The sequence below is a fragment of the Salvelinus fontinalis genome, chromosome 1, assembly GCF_029448725.1.
Source record: "Salvelinus fontinalis isolate EN_2023a chromosome 1, ASM2944872v1, whole genome shotgun sequence".
In the NCBI taxonomy this organism is placed as follows: domain Eukaryota; kingdom Metazoa; phylum Chordata; class Actinopteri; order Salmoniformes; family Salmonidae; genus Salvelinus; species Salvelinus fontinalis.
In genome coordinates, this window is record NC_074665.1 from 68,954,203 (window position 1) to 68,970,835 (window position 16,633).

A 16,633-nucleotide genomic window follows, 5' to 3' on the forward strand; every position below is an offset into this window, starting at 1 on the left:
GTTGGATAGTGTTCTAAGTTTTTTTCCTTATAATTTTACAATCTGCATCCAACCAGTTGTCATCTGTGATCTTTTTTTCTTTTTTTAAAATAAATTTCAAATTTGCTTCTTTTGCCGTTTGCCTGAATATATAGTTGATATTTTTTACTGCTAGATTGATGCCTCTTTACTGTGAGTGAATGTGGTATCCAGAAAGTTATCTGAGTGTTTGGATATTATGGTTAGAGGTTACTTTCTGGTATTCTTCTGTGCGGTTTTGGGCCCATCTGTATGAATTTCTGATGTTGTACAGCTTACTGGGCTGTGAATGTGTGGTTGTTTCCATGTCTGTTCTTTTGAGGAACAACGTAATTTGGCTGTGATCAGACAGAGGTGTTAGTGGATTGACAGTGAATGAGCTGAGAGAGAAAGGGTCAATGTCTGTAATCATATAGTCTACTGTACTGTGGCCAAGAGGTGAGCAATAGGTGAATCTCCCCAAAGAGTCCCCCCGTAACCTACCATTGACAAAGTACAGACCCAGGCTTCTACAGAGCTGCAACAGATCCCTTCCGTTTTTGTTGACGGTGCTGTCACTGTTGTTTCTATGGGGGAGATAAAGACAGTTAGAAACAGTATGGCCTGTAATAAAGCTGTCCCCTCGTGTGCTCGTTAGATCATGTAGTGTTCCTGTGCGCGCATTTGTGTCCCCACAGATGAGCACATTTCCCTGGGCCTGGAAATGGCACGTCTCTTCCTCAAGGGTGGGGAAGATCTCTTCTGAGTAATATGGGGATTCTGAGGGGGGGATATATATTGCGCAAAAGAACACATATTTTTCTGTAGTACAAGTTATTTTTTCAGTTTTAACCAAATTTTGAGGGGATCAATTGGATTTTGTAGTTCAGATTTGTACCAAATGATCAGTCCTCCAGAGTCTCTGCCTCTATTGACAGAGCTGTGTTTCTGTGATGGCACAATTACCTCTCTGTAGCCTGTGGGGCAGTGAGTGACAATTTCAGCCTTACACCATGTCTCCTGCAGAATGATGACGTCAACATCTTTAAGATTTTTGTTGAACTCCAGTGCTAAACTCTTCAGTCCAAAGGTTGATGAGTTTAGGCCCTGAATGTTCCACATGCTAACTGATAGCGATTTCATGTTCCAAAAGAAAGAATAGCAGTCAGAAATAAAGTAACTACTAACTAATAAGTTGTTAAGCGTGAGATAAACAGGATAACAGCTAACATTATTTCTGTAATATATATATATATATATATATATATAATAAAAAAAATATATATATAAAAAAATATTCCTATTCATTGAACAAGTAAATTATAGTACAATAGGTGTGTGTGTTTAGTGCAGATGTATTGGAGGAGCTGTTTAATCTCACATAATCCTACAGGGTTCTCTTGTCCTCTGACGACCTCTGCGTAGCTGCACTGGTCCTGCTGTTGGGCCCTGTGGAGTGGAGGGGGGCCAGGTCTGGGCCGTGGGGCTTCCTCTCTGGTCTGGCAGGGGTGGTGGTCTGGGCCCGGTCTGGCTAAGCCGATGGAAGTGGGATGCTCTGGTGGTGGGTGGGGCCTGTGGGGTGCGCTGGGTCTGGTGGGGCGTTGAGGGGGTCTGGGGCTCCTTGGTGGTGCAGTGGTCTGGTAGGGGTCTCGGTGGTCCTCTGTCCAGTGCTGCATGGGGTGTTTGTCTACCAAGTGCCACGTCCTTTAGAGACTTGGCAAACATCCCTACTGTCTGCTTCCTCAGGTGGGAGTGGTCGTGCAGATGCTCTGAGGTGATTGTTGGGTGGTGAGCAACGTGTACGTTCGGGAGTAGGCCACACCCTCTGGTGATGTCAACGTTGACTTTCTGAATGGTACGGGGATGAAAGTCTTTGCGGGGCAGCGGAGTGGAGATGGTGATGTGGGGAACCGCTCAGAGGCCCTCTCTGCTACTCTGTTGACCAGGCTGCCTACTCTCTCCTGCTCCTCTCGCAGGTTGTTGGTGCCGGTGTGAATAATAATGTGGCCTGGTGTGCCAAAGTCAGGCTGGGATGTGGAGCGCATCCTGTGTTTTTGGGCACCATATTTTATACACCTTGTGTTGGGGGAAAAGTGTATCTTCTTGGATGAATTTCCCATTTGAGTCAATGAGGATGGCCACCTCAGTGGGTTTTACCTGATTAGTGTGTTTACGGTCTGGGGCTGGAGTACACAGGGCCTGTGTACATGGAGGGGTGTGTCAGGGGGGCCAGAGAGCTTCTCTTTGTAGTAGGTGTCCCCATGTGAGTCTCCTTGTTGACTGGGGGTGTGGGTAAAGTGTTATCGGTATGGAGGGAGGTTGTGGGTAAAGGTGGGGTTGTTAGGGGTGGTGAGGGGCTGCAGCTTCTCTCTAGGAGTCTCTACAGTCTGCTCTCTGTGCTGTAGCACTCTCTTGATGACATCCTTTTCCATCTTCTCCTCTACCTGCACCAGCTCTCTCCTCATGGTGGCCTTTACCTCCTCAAGCTCTGTGGTAAGGCTCTCTCTCAGCTCCTGGACAGAGTTCTTCAGCTGGGTCCTGCACTGGTTGAGCTGGTCCTGTAGAAGCTCTGTGTCTGGTGGTGGTGTAGCTGGGGGGCTGCTCCTTCAGCTCAGTAACCCATACCTCTAACAGATGGTAGTGTGGTTTGGCTCTGGTTGTTGTAGGCAGGCGCTCTGGTGGTTGTAGGCAGGCAGGGGGGAGGATAGTCCTGCTGTTGGGGTGCCTGAGGTGAGGGGAGAGGTCGGGGTGCTGTCCTTTTCTTTTTTGCTTTCCGCTATCTTCGTTAGGGTGGTGAAGTCCTGCACAACAGAGCTGAGTGCAGCCTCACTGCCCTGGACCATGACAGTGCCATTCTGATACATGTTTACCGTCAGAAACCTGTTTTCCTGGTCCTTATCGCTGTCCTCAAAAATGTGGATTTGTCTTCCCTTGCAGATGCCTTTTTTTGTTGTATAGCTGAAATGCCTGGTTACAGCTGTATGCCAGGCAGTAGTGTGGTCTGTGTAAAATAACAGGTTTGTAACAGTCTTGTTTTGTGAGCAGTCGGCAAACAACGTTTCTGGGTTCTCTCTCAGAATTCTGTGCTTAAAATTGATTCTTCCCATTTGATTTCTGCTGGGCATTCAAAAAATAGGGGGGGAAAGTCTCTCAGTCTCTGCTGCTACTAACGCTGCTAGCGCTGCCTCAGTGGCCATATTGCTATGGTTACCACAAGTAAACAGATGGCGCTAGACGGTAAGCTAGCTGACATATTTGAATTTGGCTAGCTACCACGATGAAGATTGACAGAGTGAGTTAAAGACAAATCTTTTCCGCCTGTGTCGATCTTCAGTTGTACAATTTGATTACCTATACATTTTTTGCTAATTTAAACATGTCAATCTCGCTCTTAACAACCAAAAAGTTATAATAAGTCAGGAGTCGTTCTTCTGCATGACTTCTCTCTCTCCCCCCCTCTGTTTATCTCATTTATCTCTCTTGTACCATCATTTCTCCTTATTGACTCCTTTATTTTCCCTCTTTCTCTGTTCCTCATTCTCTCTCTTTGTATTTCTCTCTCTGTATATCTGTCTCTCTCTCTCAATCTGTGTGTGTGTGTGAAAAAGAGGCTGTTCTCACATTGCATCTTTAAGGGGATCTGCACCTGCTGATTTGGCCTAAATTTTGGGCTAGCTCCAAAAGAAATGCTGGCCGCCAGACAGAAGCCAAATGTGAGTTGTCTTGGAGGTGTGGTTTGATGTGGGTGTTTCTTGTGTGTGTCCTTGCCAGCACTAAGACACGCCCATCTGTCAGAACCTTGCCCACAGCTATTTATCACAACAAAGAAACCTCTTGCAGGTTGAATTCCATATCTACAGGCAGATGTGTGGTTAGATGCTTTGAATAGGCCAGTAGCCTACAGAGTAATATGAGAAGAATGCAATTCCTGAATTTATGTAGATATTCTAAACTTTCAAATGTAGTATCAGGTCCATGTAGAATAAACAACTCTTTACATAATACCATAGAATCAGTGTTCTGCTAATATAACAATGTGCACCTTTCACTTTTCATTGTCATTCCCTGCTGATACAGATACTGTGCCTTTCAGCATTTTGTCTGTTGGTAATGAGGCTACTTTGGCAAACATGTCAGAGTGGTTATACCTTCCTGTGTGGTGTCCCGTATACAACAGGAGATCCCTGATCCTGTTGCAGAATACATAGGGTTTCTCCCTCCCATATTGACTGATACCATTCAATTAATGTGCTGACTCCATACGTGTTTCTGTGAACACATACTGTACACACATAGTCACTGTTCTATAATCAATGGCAGTTAGAATAGGTCATATCTGACACACAAGCAGGTACTGTTGAAGTTTGAAGAGGTCAGATAAAACCTACCCAATTATTGTCTCCCCGTCAAACGACCGAGGATGGCATCTGCCAAAGGCATCTACAGTCCTGCCAATCTGTAGAAATAGGCAGAGTTCATCAGTGATGGATGGAATGATAAGGGTGGTGCAAATACTGGACATTTCTGCTGTACTGTATTATTAGTAAATACCTTCAGTCCCACATTGTGGATGTGTTGAGTGCCAGGTCTCTCTCCATTCAGAGACGTCAGTATCAATCCTGTCGGTCAGGACTCCATCACATCATCTCCCAATGCTGACTCTATAGATGCATCTGTGAACACATACACAGTCACTCTTCTATTACCAATGGCAGTTATGATAGGTGATATCTGACAAACAAACATACTGTATACTATGTTGAAGTTTGATCAGGTCAGACTAAACCTACCTAATTCTGGTCTCCCTATCGACGGAGACAGGCAAGAGGTGAGGCTGGAGGTAAGGTCTTTGCCAGCGCCCTGTTGATGGGCATGGCAGCGTAGATCAGCTCCTGGCCCCTCATCAAAGATACTTCACAGTCGCACACAGAGCACTGATTACGTTATCAATGGTGATTATGATTAGCATGGTGGAACCAACTTGATTGCCACATTCACCTTTCTATTTCACTTCAGATGCCATATGTGAAATAGAATAGTAAATGCAGTGATCAGTCTGGTTCCACCAGGCTAGGTTATGGTGAATTGGGAGAAAATTCTAAACAGTTTTGACCTTTGACTAGGTCAAACGACACCAACCTGATTCAAGTGTCCTCCCCGTTCCATTTCTAGGAATACTCACAGCGAAGTCATGTCTATGTGATGCTGAGGGTCCCCTTGCTGGTCTTCTCCATGTTGCATGTTCGGCTGCAAACTAGACATCTCTCGAACAACTGCAGCAGGCAATCCTCATAAACAATGTACTTCCTCATGTTATAAGGGAGTGTTGACAGGGAGGGCCTGTGACAGGGTGATACAATAGACAGCCAAGTGGTAAATTGCATTTTCTTATAAAGGACAAAGCTTTTTTATATTGTACTTCACAACCAAAACGACTCTACTACTTGTACTGTATCAGCTTGGATGGGTAATTAACCTATTAGTTTATCAAACAGGGTATTTTTTTATTCAACATTTCACATAACACACATTGTTGTTGATGAAGCCGTCTGTGTCATCAGGACAGTAATTCGGGTCAAGCTAATTCTAGATCGTCATTAGTTACCACAGCCACAAGTCATAAATCCCGCCTATTTCTACAATTTATCTTCTTAAAATGTGATTTTAAAACTAACCCTAACCTTAACCACACTGCTAACCTTATTCCGAACCCTAACCTTAAATTAAGACCAAAAAGCACTATTGTTTTAATAATTTTTTACGATGTAGCCAATGTTGACTTTGTGGCTCTGGTAACTAGTGGAAACCCTAATTATATACTTTACAGATATAGACTGAGTATATCTCCAGATTAGATTCAGGCTGGTAAAGCTATCATGGTTTGCTCTTAGTTCACTGTATTAGTGAGACTCAGACATGAGTTAGCTACCACCATAACTGAATTCATTATTTAGTTTTGCCCTAGACAATACAGAATACACTTGTATGAGCTACGAACTGACCTGCAAATTTGACTTGTAGGCTAGCAGTAAGGAAGAGTTGCCTCACTAGCATTATCAAATGATAGCGTTATATAACCAGCAGTATGTAGACAACACACAATAAACTTGTATGAGCTACGACCTAACTAAGTTGTAATGAGGTAACTAACTAGCTAATGTTAGCCAGCCTGCATCGCTTATTCAATAGATAGCTACTTACATAACCACTAATAATGTTAGCTAAGTTATACCAGAGAGGTCAGTAACGTAAACTCACCCCATTCCGTACAAATGTGCGCAACCGCAACATTCAAACGAGGCTACAAAGAAAACTAATGGGACTGTAGCGACTGTGTTGACGTCAAAATCTGGGGTGTGAACTACGTTTCTATTCAAGCGTTGATCGACATGGTAATGGCTTTATAGTATTGGAGAAAAGTTGAAAACACGGACTCTCCGTTACATCGTGTCATGCCGTAACGTACAGCACGCATAAAGCAATATATAATTACACATTATATAAACTCTTTATAGTGTTTTATTTACATTTTAGAGGCGATAAGGTGATAAGTTGGACAGATCGAGTGAGAGAAAAAAATGCCCACAACATCTCTCCTTCTCACTATCACGCATTAGTTTCGCTTCCCCACCCGCCATTTTTAAAAAGACCCGACGGGGCTCATTGCCTTCTTGAATCATGCAGAAACGGGCAACGTGGGGGTCATGCAATTGATTCTGTTGGAAAGGGGAGAAATTGTGCTTTACAATGGTATTGACATTACAGTTGATCTGGAAGTATTACGTTTTTGGGGCGCTAAAACAAGGTCAATTGTACGGACCAAGGCGATGTACAAAAGTGAGTGAGTTTACGTTAGCTAGCTAGCTAGCCTCCCTCGCTAGCGTTATCAAATGATAACGTTACATAACCCAGCAGTATCTAGACAATACAGAAATGTATATGAGCTATGACCTAACTAAGTTGTAATGAAGTAGCTAGATAGCTACCTGCATAATCAACAATAACATATATAACGTTATTAGCTAAGTTATACCAGAGAGGTCATTATATTCCAATACCTCTGGTTATACTCACCACCATCGGTTGTTACACACCAAGCTAGAGTTACTGGTGCAGATTTGGGGACCGACGAACTCCAACGGCCTATTCCACATACTAGGGTCCTTCAGCAGGGCATGCAAACCATTGAACTTCAGTCTGCCGTCCTTTGAACACCTTGGGGGCGATGAAACAATGGCGCCCCGTTCAGTTAAGGGCAGTGAAGTGGGTGGAGGGGCGATTTGCACATGGAGCTTGGTAAAAGGGGGCATGATTTGTTGACATAATTAATGTTGGGTTTGAATTATAATTTATTCGTCGTGACACACTGAGGTTCCAAACTCTGTTTTAGAGGAGACTGGCTTTGACCAAAATGATCCTCTTTACACTTTGTAGTACATTTTGGCACTAGAATAAATGTTTCTGACTCGATGCCACACAGGCTTTCAAAGGGATAAGTTGCTTTTTAGGGGCAGTCGCTCTTAAAACTCTAGAGCTGATGTGTCTCAATCTGATAAATTCCACCTGGCTACACATTATCTCACATACAGGTTGTTGTTAACTCCTCTTTAAAGCTAGATTCCTCAATTGGCGAAACTGCCACGTCGGTTTGGGATATTACAAAAACAAAAGTTACTGAAAACAATGAACAGTGTTTTTTTCCTCTGACATCATTGCATGCACGATGGAACAGCAGAATACTGCAACTTCTTTTACCATGCTGCCGGATGCTCATCTACTCCGTTTCATCAATAAGACAATAACAAAGGTGCTGGGGCCAACAGTGGCACTGTTTCTCCAAAAGTACGGATTCAATATTCAAAACCTTTTAAATATAAATAGACCCAAAGTAATGCAAGCCACTTCGATCTACAGTGTCCACAGATTGATTTATAAGCGAAAATGTCAGTCGGAATCGGTACCTAGAACCACACTAGTCTCCTATTACCGCTTCAACACTTTCACTGCAATGCTACCTCCTTCTCTTCATCCCTTTTCTCTCACTTTCTCACTTTCCGTCACCTTTCCTTAGCCTCTCTCTCTCTTGACTGGTTCTGTTGTAGTTGGTTTCTAAATGCAACTACTTTTAGACCAAATGTTCTAACAGGTTTTTCATTACACAGGCGCACACAAACACACACACACGCGCGCGCGCGCTTCTCATTAGTCCTCCAGGCGTATGTATTTCGATCACGCTGAACGATGACCTACCATTATCTGTATCACATTCAGTGTTGGGGTAATGTGTTACAGCAGGGGTCTTCAAACTTTTCTTACCCAGGGACCGTCTCGCAGGCAAACCAACGACCCAGGGACCCCATCATACAATCCAAAAAAAATATTGTTTTCACATCTGGTCTTATCATCAGATGAATGATCATGGCAGGAAGAAGTAATCAGTTTTTCATTATTTTGACTTTCCCACATTATAATTAGAAGATGAAGTATAAACTCCAACATAGCCTATTAGGTATAAAAGGTATAGTATCTCCAAATACATTTTCGCTATGAGCAGGTTAGAGGTTAGCGATGTGTTGTCAAAAATGTATGTCCAAGTAAAGAAAGCTTACCAGCAGTACTTGCCGCACTGATACCCTATTCGCGGGTGCTTGTTCAAAGCCTATTTCAGATACTCCAGTGAGTGTAATTTGCTCAATAATAGGAGTTCAGAAATAGTGTACATAGTTAACTGTAGGTATGTCATAAATAAATTGTATATTCTGTTGTTGCTAGCGATATTGATAAACATTTTTTCTCTGACCTACTGCAGCACCTCTGCGGAACCCCGGTTGAATACTCCTTAATGTTACAGCTTCAGCACTTTCACTGCAGTTTTACCTCCTTCTCTTCACCTCTCTTCTCTCACCTTCTCACTTTCCTTTCCCTCTCTCTCGCTTTCTCACTCTCTCTCTCATGTACCGTCGCTATGTCACCTCTCCTCTCTATGGTCCAATTGTCACACATCAATTATCATGCAGGAACTTGGCAATCACTCCACTTAATGTTGTTGCTTTGTCTGCCTTGTTTTCAGCTTTGGGTGTGTTTTTAAAAGTGTGTTCAGTACTGTTGATGATGGTGATGATGATGATGATAATGCTGCTGATGAGGATGACGTCAACGATTATGATGTTTGTATTCTGACGTGTGTGTGTGTGTCCCTCTTCTCTCCTCCAGAGCATGCAAGGTAGTGAGTGTCTGTTTGAGGCGGTGGAGCAGCAGGATCTAGATGCTGTCCAGATCCTTCTCTACCAGTACACAGCTGAGGAGCTGGACCTCAGCACACCCAACAGCCAAGGGTTAACACCGCTAGACATCGCCATCATGACCAACAACACCCCCATAGCCAAACTACTGCTGAAGGCCGGCGCCAAGGAGAGCCCTCACTGTGAGTGTACACTACATAGGGCACACTGAGTACACACTTAGTAGGGTATACTAAGTACACACTATGGAGGGTGCAATGGGAGTATACACACTAATTAGTGCAACCTTCCGACTCAAAGTCCAGCATTGAAACTTGGTGGAGTATCCAGATTGCCATACTGGGGTATTCGGTAATACCGGCACTGAACACAAGGGGTGCTGTTTTCAAATCCCACTGATGCGCTGTAATCCGAAGGTTAGCAATGCTAACAAGTACATGTAAAATCCCATAAATAATGCTAACTAAATGAGCGCATTGCAAACATTTTGTACAGTTTCTGACCTAAACTATACAAGTAACTCAAATATTTAAATTTTACATTTAACCATTATTTAACTAGGCGAGTCAGTTAAGAACAAATTCTTATTTAGAATGACGGCCTACACCGGCCAAACACGGACGACGCTGGGCCAATTGTGCGCCGCCCTATGGGACTCCCAATTACGGCCGGTTGTGATACAGCCTGGATTCGAACGAGGGTGTCTGTAGTGACGCCTCAAGCACTGAGATGCAGTACTTTAGACCGTTGCGCCACTCGGGAGCAAATATGCTACTCACAGTTTGCTGCACGCACAACACAAATATTAGCCAGCAAGGCTCTTGATCCAGGAGGGATTTCTCTGCTGTTACCAAGCGAATGCTTGATTTTGGAAGAAGCTAACCACTTAGCTAGATAGCTAACTATCTTCTAAATTGGCTAAACAAATGCACAACTGCAGAGCATTAAGCACATTTTAGACAGATAACTTAATAGTTATAAGATATCTAGCTGGCAAACATTTAGTTGTGAATTCCATAGTGTAATTAAATCTCCTGGCACATGCTGAAGAACAGTGAGTTACTCACAAGGCTCCGGTCTCTCGTTGTTGTGTGCTCGTAAACAAACACCACGTGACGGGGACTACTGTAAGCTTTGTAATAATGTGACAGGTGAAATGAAGAATGCAATGCTTTATCTCCTAACGTATCGCACAAGTTGACTGCAGGTATTTACTTAAAAAGTAGCTGCACATATTCAAACTTCAAAGAAATGGTTTCAACGGTATTGAAAAACCATCCCGTGGCTTTTTACAAATACCCCGGTATACGGTATACCACCCAATCCGTTACTCAAAGATAGTGCCTTCGGAAAGTATTCAGACCCCTTGACTTTTTACAAATTTCGTCAGGTTACAGCCTTATTCCAACATTGATCATTAAATTGTTTTTTCCCCTCATCAATCTACACACAATACCCCATAATGACAAAGCAAAAACATTTTTTTTGAAAATGTTGCTAATTGATAAAAAAGTAACTTAAATATTACATTTACATAAGTATTCAGACCCCAAATTCTTTTTTTTAAATAAAAAAAATAAGTATTCAGACCCTTTACTCAGTATTTTGTTGAAGCACATTTGGCAGCGAATACAGCCTCAAGTCTTCTTGGGTATGACGCTACAAGCTTGGCACACCTGTATTTGGGGAGTTTCTCCCATTCTCCTCTGCAGTTCCTCTCAAGCTCTATCACATTGGATGGGGAGCGTTGCTGCACACACAGCTATTTTCAGGTCTCTTCAGAGATGTTCGATTGGGTTCAAGTCCGGGCTCTGGCTAGGCCACTCAAGGACGTTCAGAGACTTGTCCCAAAGCCACTTCTGCGTTGTCTTGGCTGTGTGCTTAGGGTCATTGTCCTGTTGGAAGGTGAACTTTCATTCCAGTCTGAGGTCCTGAGCACTCTGGAGCAGGTTTTCATCAAGGATCTCTCTGTACTTTGCTCAGTTCATCTTTGCCTCGATCCTGACTATTCTCCCAATCACTGCCGCTGAAAAACATCCCCACAGAATGATGCTGTCACCCCCATGCTTCACCGAAGGGATGGTGTCACGTTTCCTCCAGATGTGACACTTGGCATTCAGGCCAAAGAGTTCAATCTTGGTTTCATCAGACCAGAGAATCTTGTTTCTCAAGGTCTGAGAGTCTTTAGGTGCCAAGTGAGCTGTCATGTGCCTTTTACTGAGGAGTGGCTTCCAACTGGCCACTCTACCATAAAGGCCTGATTGGTGGAGTGCTGCAGAGATAGTTGGTCCTTCTGGAAGGTTCTCTCATCTCCACAGAGAGCTCTGTCAGAGTGACCGGCCCTTCTCCCCCGATTGATCAGTTTGGCCAAGTGGCCAGCTCTAGGTAGAGTCTTGGTGGTTCCAAACTTCTTCCTCAAAAGAATGATGGAAGCCACTGTGTTCTTGGGGACCTTCAATGCTGCAGAAATATTTTGGTACCCTTCCCAGATTTGTGACTTGACACATTCCTGTCTCGGAGCTGTACAGACAATTTCTTCAATCTCATGGCTTGGTTTTTGCTCTGGTGTGCACTGTCAACTGTGGGACCTTATATAGACAGGTGTGTGCCTTTCCAAATCATGTCCAATCTATTGAATTTACCACAGGTGGACTCCAATCAAACATCTCAAGGATTATCAATGGAAACAGGATGCACCTGAGCTCAATTTCGAGTCTCATAGCAAAGGGTCTGAATACATATGTAAATAGGGTATTTATTTTCTGTGAAAATAATTTGCTGAGGACATTTTTATATCTAATCAATTTTAGAATAAGGCTGTGACGTAACAAAATGTGGAAAAAGTCAAGGGGTCTGAATCATTTCCGAAGGTACTGTATATACTGAACAAAAAATATAAATGCAACATGCAACAATTTCAACAATTTTACTGAGTTACAGTTCATATAAGGAAATCAATCAATTGAAATAAATGAATTACGCCCTAATCGCTGGATTTCACATGACTGGGCAGGGGCGCAGCCTTGGATGGGCATAGGCCCACCCACTGGGGAGCAAGGCCCACCCACTGGGGAGCAAGGCCAAGCCAATCAGATTTCGTTTTTCCCCACAAAGGGTTTTTATTACAGACCGAAATACTCCTCAGTTTCATCAGCTGTCCGGGTGGCTGGTCTCAGACGATCTCGCAGGTGAAGAAGCCCGATGTCGAGGTCCTGGGTTGGTGTGGTTACAGGTGGTCTGCGGTTGTGAGGCCAGTTGGACCTACTGCCAAATTCTCTTATGGTAGAGAAGTTAACATAAAATGATCTGACAAAAGCTCTGGCGGACATTCCTCCAGTCAGCCTGCACGTTCCCTCAAAACTTGAGACATATGTGACAAAACTGCACCTTTTATAGTGGCCTTTTATTGTCCGCAGCAAAAAGTGCACCTGTATAATGATCATACTGTCTAATCAGCTTCTTGATATGGCACACCTGCCAGGTAGATTAATTATCTTGGCAAAGAAGAAAAGTTCAACAATTGAGAGAAATAAGCTTGCGTATGGAACATTTCTGGGATCTTTTATTTCAGCTCATGAAATCATGGGACAAACACTTACATGTTGCGTTTATATTTTTGTTCATGAAATTATGTTGAGCCAACGTCGAATAGATATTGAATTGATGTCTGTGCCCAGTGGGATGATATCGGTCAGAAAATCCCTTTGTGTCCCACTGAATGTAAAGTGTGTACATTAGCGATACATTGCACAGACTGGGTTTTACTCTGTCAATTAAGTGTTGACACTGTCCGGTCTCAGGTTTTAGTGAACACATCAGTAACAGAAAAGAAAGTGTACTGTAGTTGGTCCACTAACAGTATGTCTCGTTTGAGGAGTACATGTTATCCAAATAATGAACTGCTTGATTAGCCAATTATCTTGAACTGATTGAACTTGGCTTGGCAGTGTAAGAACCTTATTCAAGTGTTCCATTATCTGAAGCTGTTCCTGCCTGGCTGACACGACCCACATGTTCTGGACCGGAGTCTATTGGTACAATATTCACCCAGAAATGTAGAGATTTTTGATAGGTTCTTTCAGACATGTTGTTTTCCTGGGGGGTTGAGACCTGGATTTGAAACTCCAACAGTTGTAATGGAAGGGGGTGGAGCTCGGGTACTGTACAAAACCAGCTTCATTATCGATGCAGGTCTAGATACTTTTTATAGTGGAGATCATGTTTATAAAATGCCTGGCTGGGCTGATGAGACAGTGGACTGCTCAGTCAGATGGAACAGAGTAAATAGGCATTTTAACGTCATAGATTTAGCTGGTGGTAACTTGTGGAATAGACACCGGTTGGAATGCGGCTTTAATCAATCAGCATTCAGGATTAGACCCACCTGTTGTATAAAACCAGCCAGTCAGAAGCACAATGTCCTTCATTATTGATGCATGGTGTCGACAACATCAAACAGCTTCTCCAGACTCTGAAGTCAGGAGGACTTTGAGTTTGGTATCAGAAAGACTACTTTATGCTTGCCTTTGATCCATGGTTTTCTATTTAATATTTGTATGTACCTGTAGTACTTGAGATAACCCTAGTGACTGGCTAATGGACCAGTCACTCCCAACCCTTCACCCCCTGGAGTTGTCCCTCCTGTGTAGGACACAATCCAGAATGGAGGAAAGCATGAGTGGTGGTCCTGTGGTGTGGGCTTGACCCAGACAGGGGCTGTGTTTGTGTCTGCATCCCAGCCACGCTCTCACCTTACTGGGCTTGAATAAGCTCCCTCACCCCTTTCCCTCCATCCCTCCCTCCTCCACCGATCCTCGACAGGTGGTTCTTACCTTGTCCAACATCCCTGGACAGGATAAAAAGAAAATGTGTGTCTGCTCTCCAAGCCTTCAGTGTGTGTGTGTGTGTGTGTGACTGTGTCTGCTCCACTCCATGGTAGTGACAGGTCTGTCTGGGGTGAAACAGTGGCCACTTTAGAGTCTCCCTCTCCCAGGTTCAAGGAGGGGCTGCTGGGCCTCCCCACGTCCCCACTGAAAAGCCCTAACAAGGTTTGGCATTTAATGGTTTAACTTTTCCAATGATGCATGTAACCGCCCGCCAATTATAACTAAGTGATTTATTGTCCTCCGGAGCTAAGAGCAGAGCGAGCTGAGCTTTTTTCTAAACACGCGCGCGGATGCGCACCCACACACACACTTTCAAGCAGGCAGACACACCGCTCTCTCCCTCTCTCCTCACTGTGGTACAATTTGATCGTTGTAAACAGAGGAGTAAACATGGATCGGTTTTTCCTCCTGGGAATTTATGCTTTATGCTGCTGTCATTCCTCAAGTGCCAAGTAAATCCATCAGACAGGGTCTGACAGGCCGTGTTGGCTGGGCTGGGTTGGGGTGGTGGGGTGGAGGGGGGTTAATTTACGAGTCCTTCAGGGTCCCAGTCGACTATATTTAGGCCCACCCCTCCCCATCCCACCGTAGTGCTCACCGGCCAGCAGGCAGGCCAGACAATGGACCAGTGTGTGAGTATATGTTTGTGTATGTGTGCATGCGTTCCCGTGTGTGTGTATGGCTAGATGGACAGATCTGCATGTTCATTTATAGCCCAATCAATTAACCTACGCCTGCATCTGCTTGTCACTCCTGAAGAGGCAGGAAATTGCACCTAGACAAGGCTCGTATGACCTGATTCTTTTCCACTGCAGCCCAGACTCAGGATGGCCCACAAATGGCACCCTATTCCTTACCTAATCCCTATAGGCTCTGGTCAACAGTAGAGAACTATATACGGAGTATAGACCCTGATCAAAAGTAGTGTACTACATAGGGTATAGGGTGCCATTTGCGACGCAGCTTTAGACTTACCTCAGACCCCCAGGTATGGAGATGGAGAGATGGAGTGATCACTGGGCTGGAGATAGAATACTTATTCTGTCATTCCCTCTCTCTCTCTCTTGCTCTCTCTCCATCCCTCCGCCTCTCTATCCCTTCCCCTCGCTCTCCCTCCTCCACCCCTTCTCTCCATCCCTCCCTCCCCAGGGGGTAGGTGCAGGGTGAGAGGGCCGTGAAAGAGGGTCTTCTTCTGCAGATGTGTTTATGTGTTTATGTTGCTGTCATGGTCGGTGACTAAGGCTGGGTCCCAGAGAGAGAGAGAACATACAGCACTGTACTACAGCAGGGAAAGGAGGAGGAGGAGAGGAGGGCTGGCAACCTGCAAGGAGGGCTAGTGTTTTACCATGACAGATCGGTGTGTGTGTGTGGGGGGGGGGGGGTCGAACACACGCCTGTCTGTGTGTTCTTCCAAGGGGAGTGCTGCTAGTCTCTCCTCTCTTTTTGGTACTCCGCACATTCAACCATTCAAGACAGTGTGAAACGTTGTGTTCTCTCACTGAAACATGGACTCTTTTCGGTCTCTAATGCTGACCTGTGTTCTGTATCCCATAGTAACCTGTGTTCTGTATCCCATAGTAACGTGTGTTCTGTATCCCATAGTAACGTGTGTTCTGTATCCCATAGTAACGTGTGTTCTGTATCCCATGGTAACCGGTGTTCTGTATCCCATGGTAACCGGTGTTCTGTATCCCATGGTAACCGGTGTTCTGTATCCCATGGTAACCGGTGTTCTGTAACCTGTGTGCTGTATCCCATAGTGATCTGTGTTCTGTAACCCATAGTAACGTGTGTTCTGTAACCTGTGTTCTGTATCCCATAGTAACCTGTGTTCTGTAACCTGTGTTCTGTATCCCATAGTAACCTGTGTTCTGTAACTCATAATAACGTGTGTTCTGTATCCCATAATAACGTGTGTTCTGTATCCCATAGTAACCTGTGTTCTGTAACCTGTGTTCTGTAACTCATAGTAACGTGTGTTCTGTATCCCATAGTAACCTGTGTTCTGTAACTCATAGTAACCTGTGTTCTGTAACCCATAGTAACGTGTGTTCTGTAACCTGTGTTCTGTATCCCATAGTAACCTGTGTTCTGTAACCTGTGTTCTGTATCCCATAGTAACCTGTGTTCTGTAACCTGTGTTCTGTATCCCATAGTAACCTGTGTTCTGTATCCCATGGTGACCTGTGTTCTTTCCTCTGTTCCATGGTCCTCCTCTCTGATCCCACCGCTATTATTAGCAGTCTGTTTGTGTTCTAGTTGTCAGCTGTAACAAGCAAGTGGAGCTGCAAGGTCTTTGACCTGTACCTCTCTGAGTGGCCCCGATAACAGAAAGCACAGCACTCTTAGTTTTTTTTTAATGAGCCTCACTTTCATGCAGCTGGTGCAAAAAGGACTAGAGTTCTTAATCTGTTGGTTTGAAGGTGGAGATAGATGGAAGAGCAGAGCAGGCTTTCTTTATAGGATATCTTGCTGATGTCAGTACACTGTACTTTCCTAACAGCCTCC

The 16,633-nt window shown here is 44.2% G+C and overlaps 1 protein-coding gene across 1 annotated transcript in view; it reads left to right on the forward strand.

Moving 5' to 3' along the window:
• Nucleotides 1-16,633, forward strand: part of ankfn1 (ankyrin repeat and fibronectin type III domain containing 1) — a 232,680-nt gene that overhangs the window by 136,133 nt on the left and 79,914 nt on the right. The window contains exon 9 of the mRNA XM_055931431.1: nucleotides 9,211-9,421. Within this exon, the coding sequence (XP_055787406.1) occupies nucleotides 9,211-9,421 (211 nt within the window). The remainder of the gene's footprint in view (nucleotides 1-9,210; nucleotides 9,422-16,633) is intronic.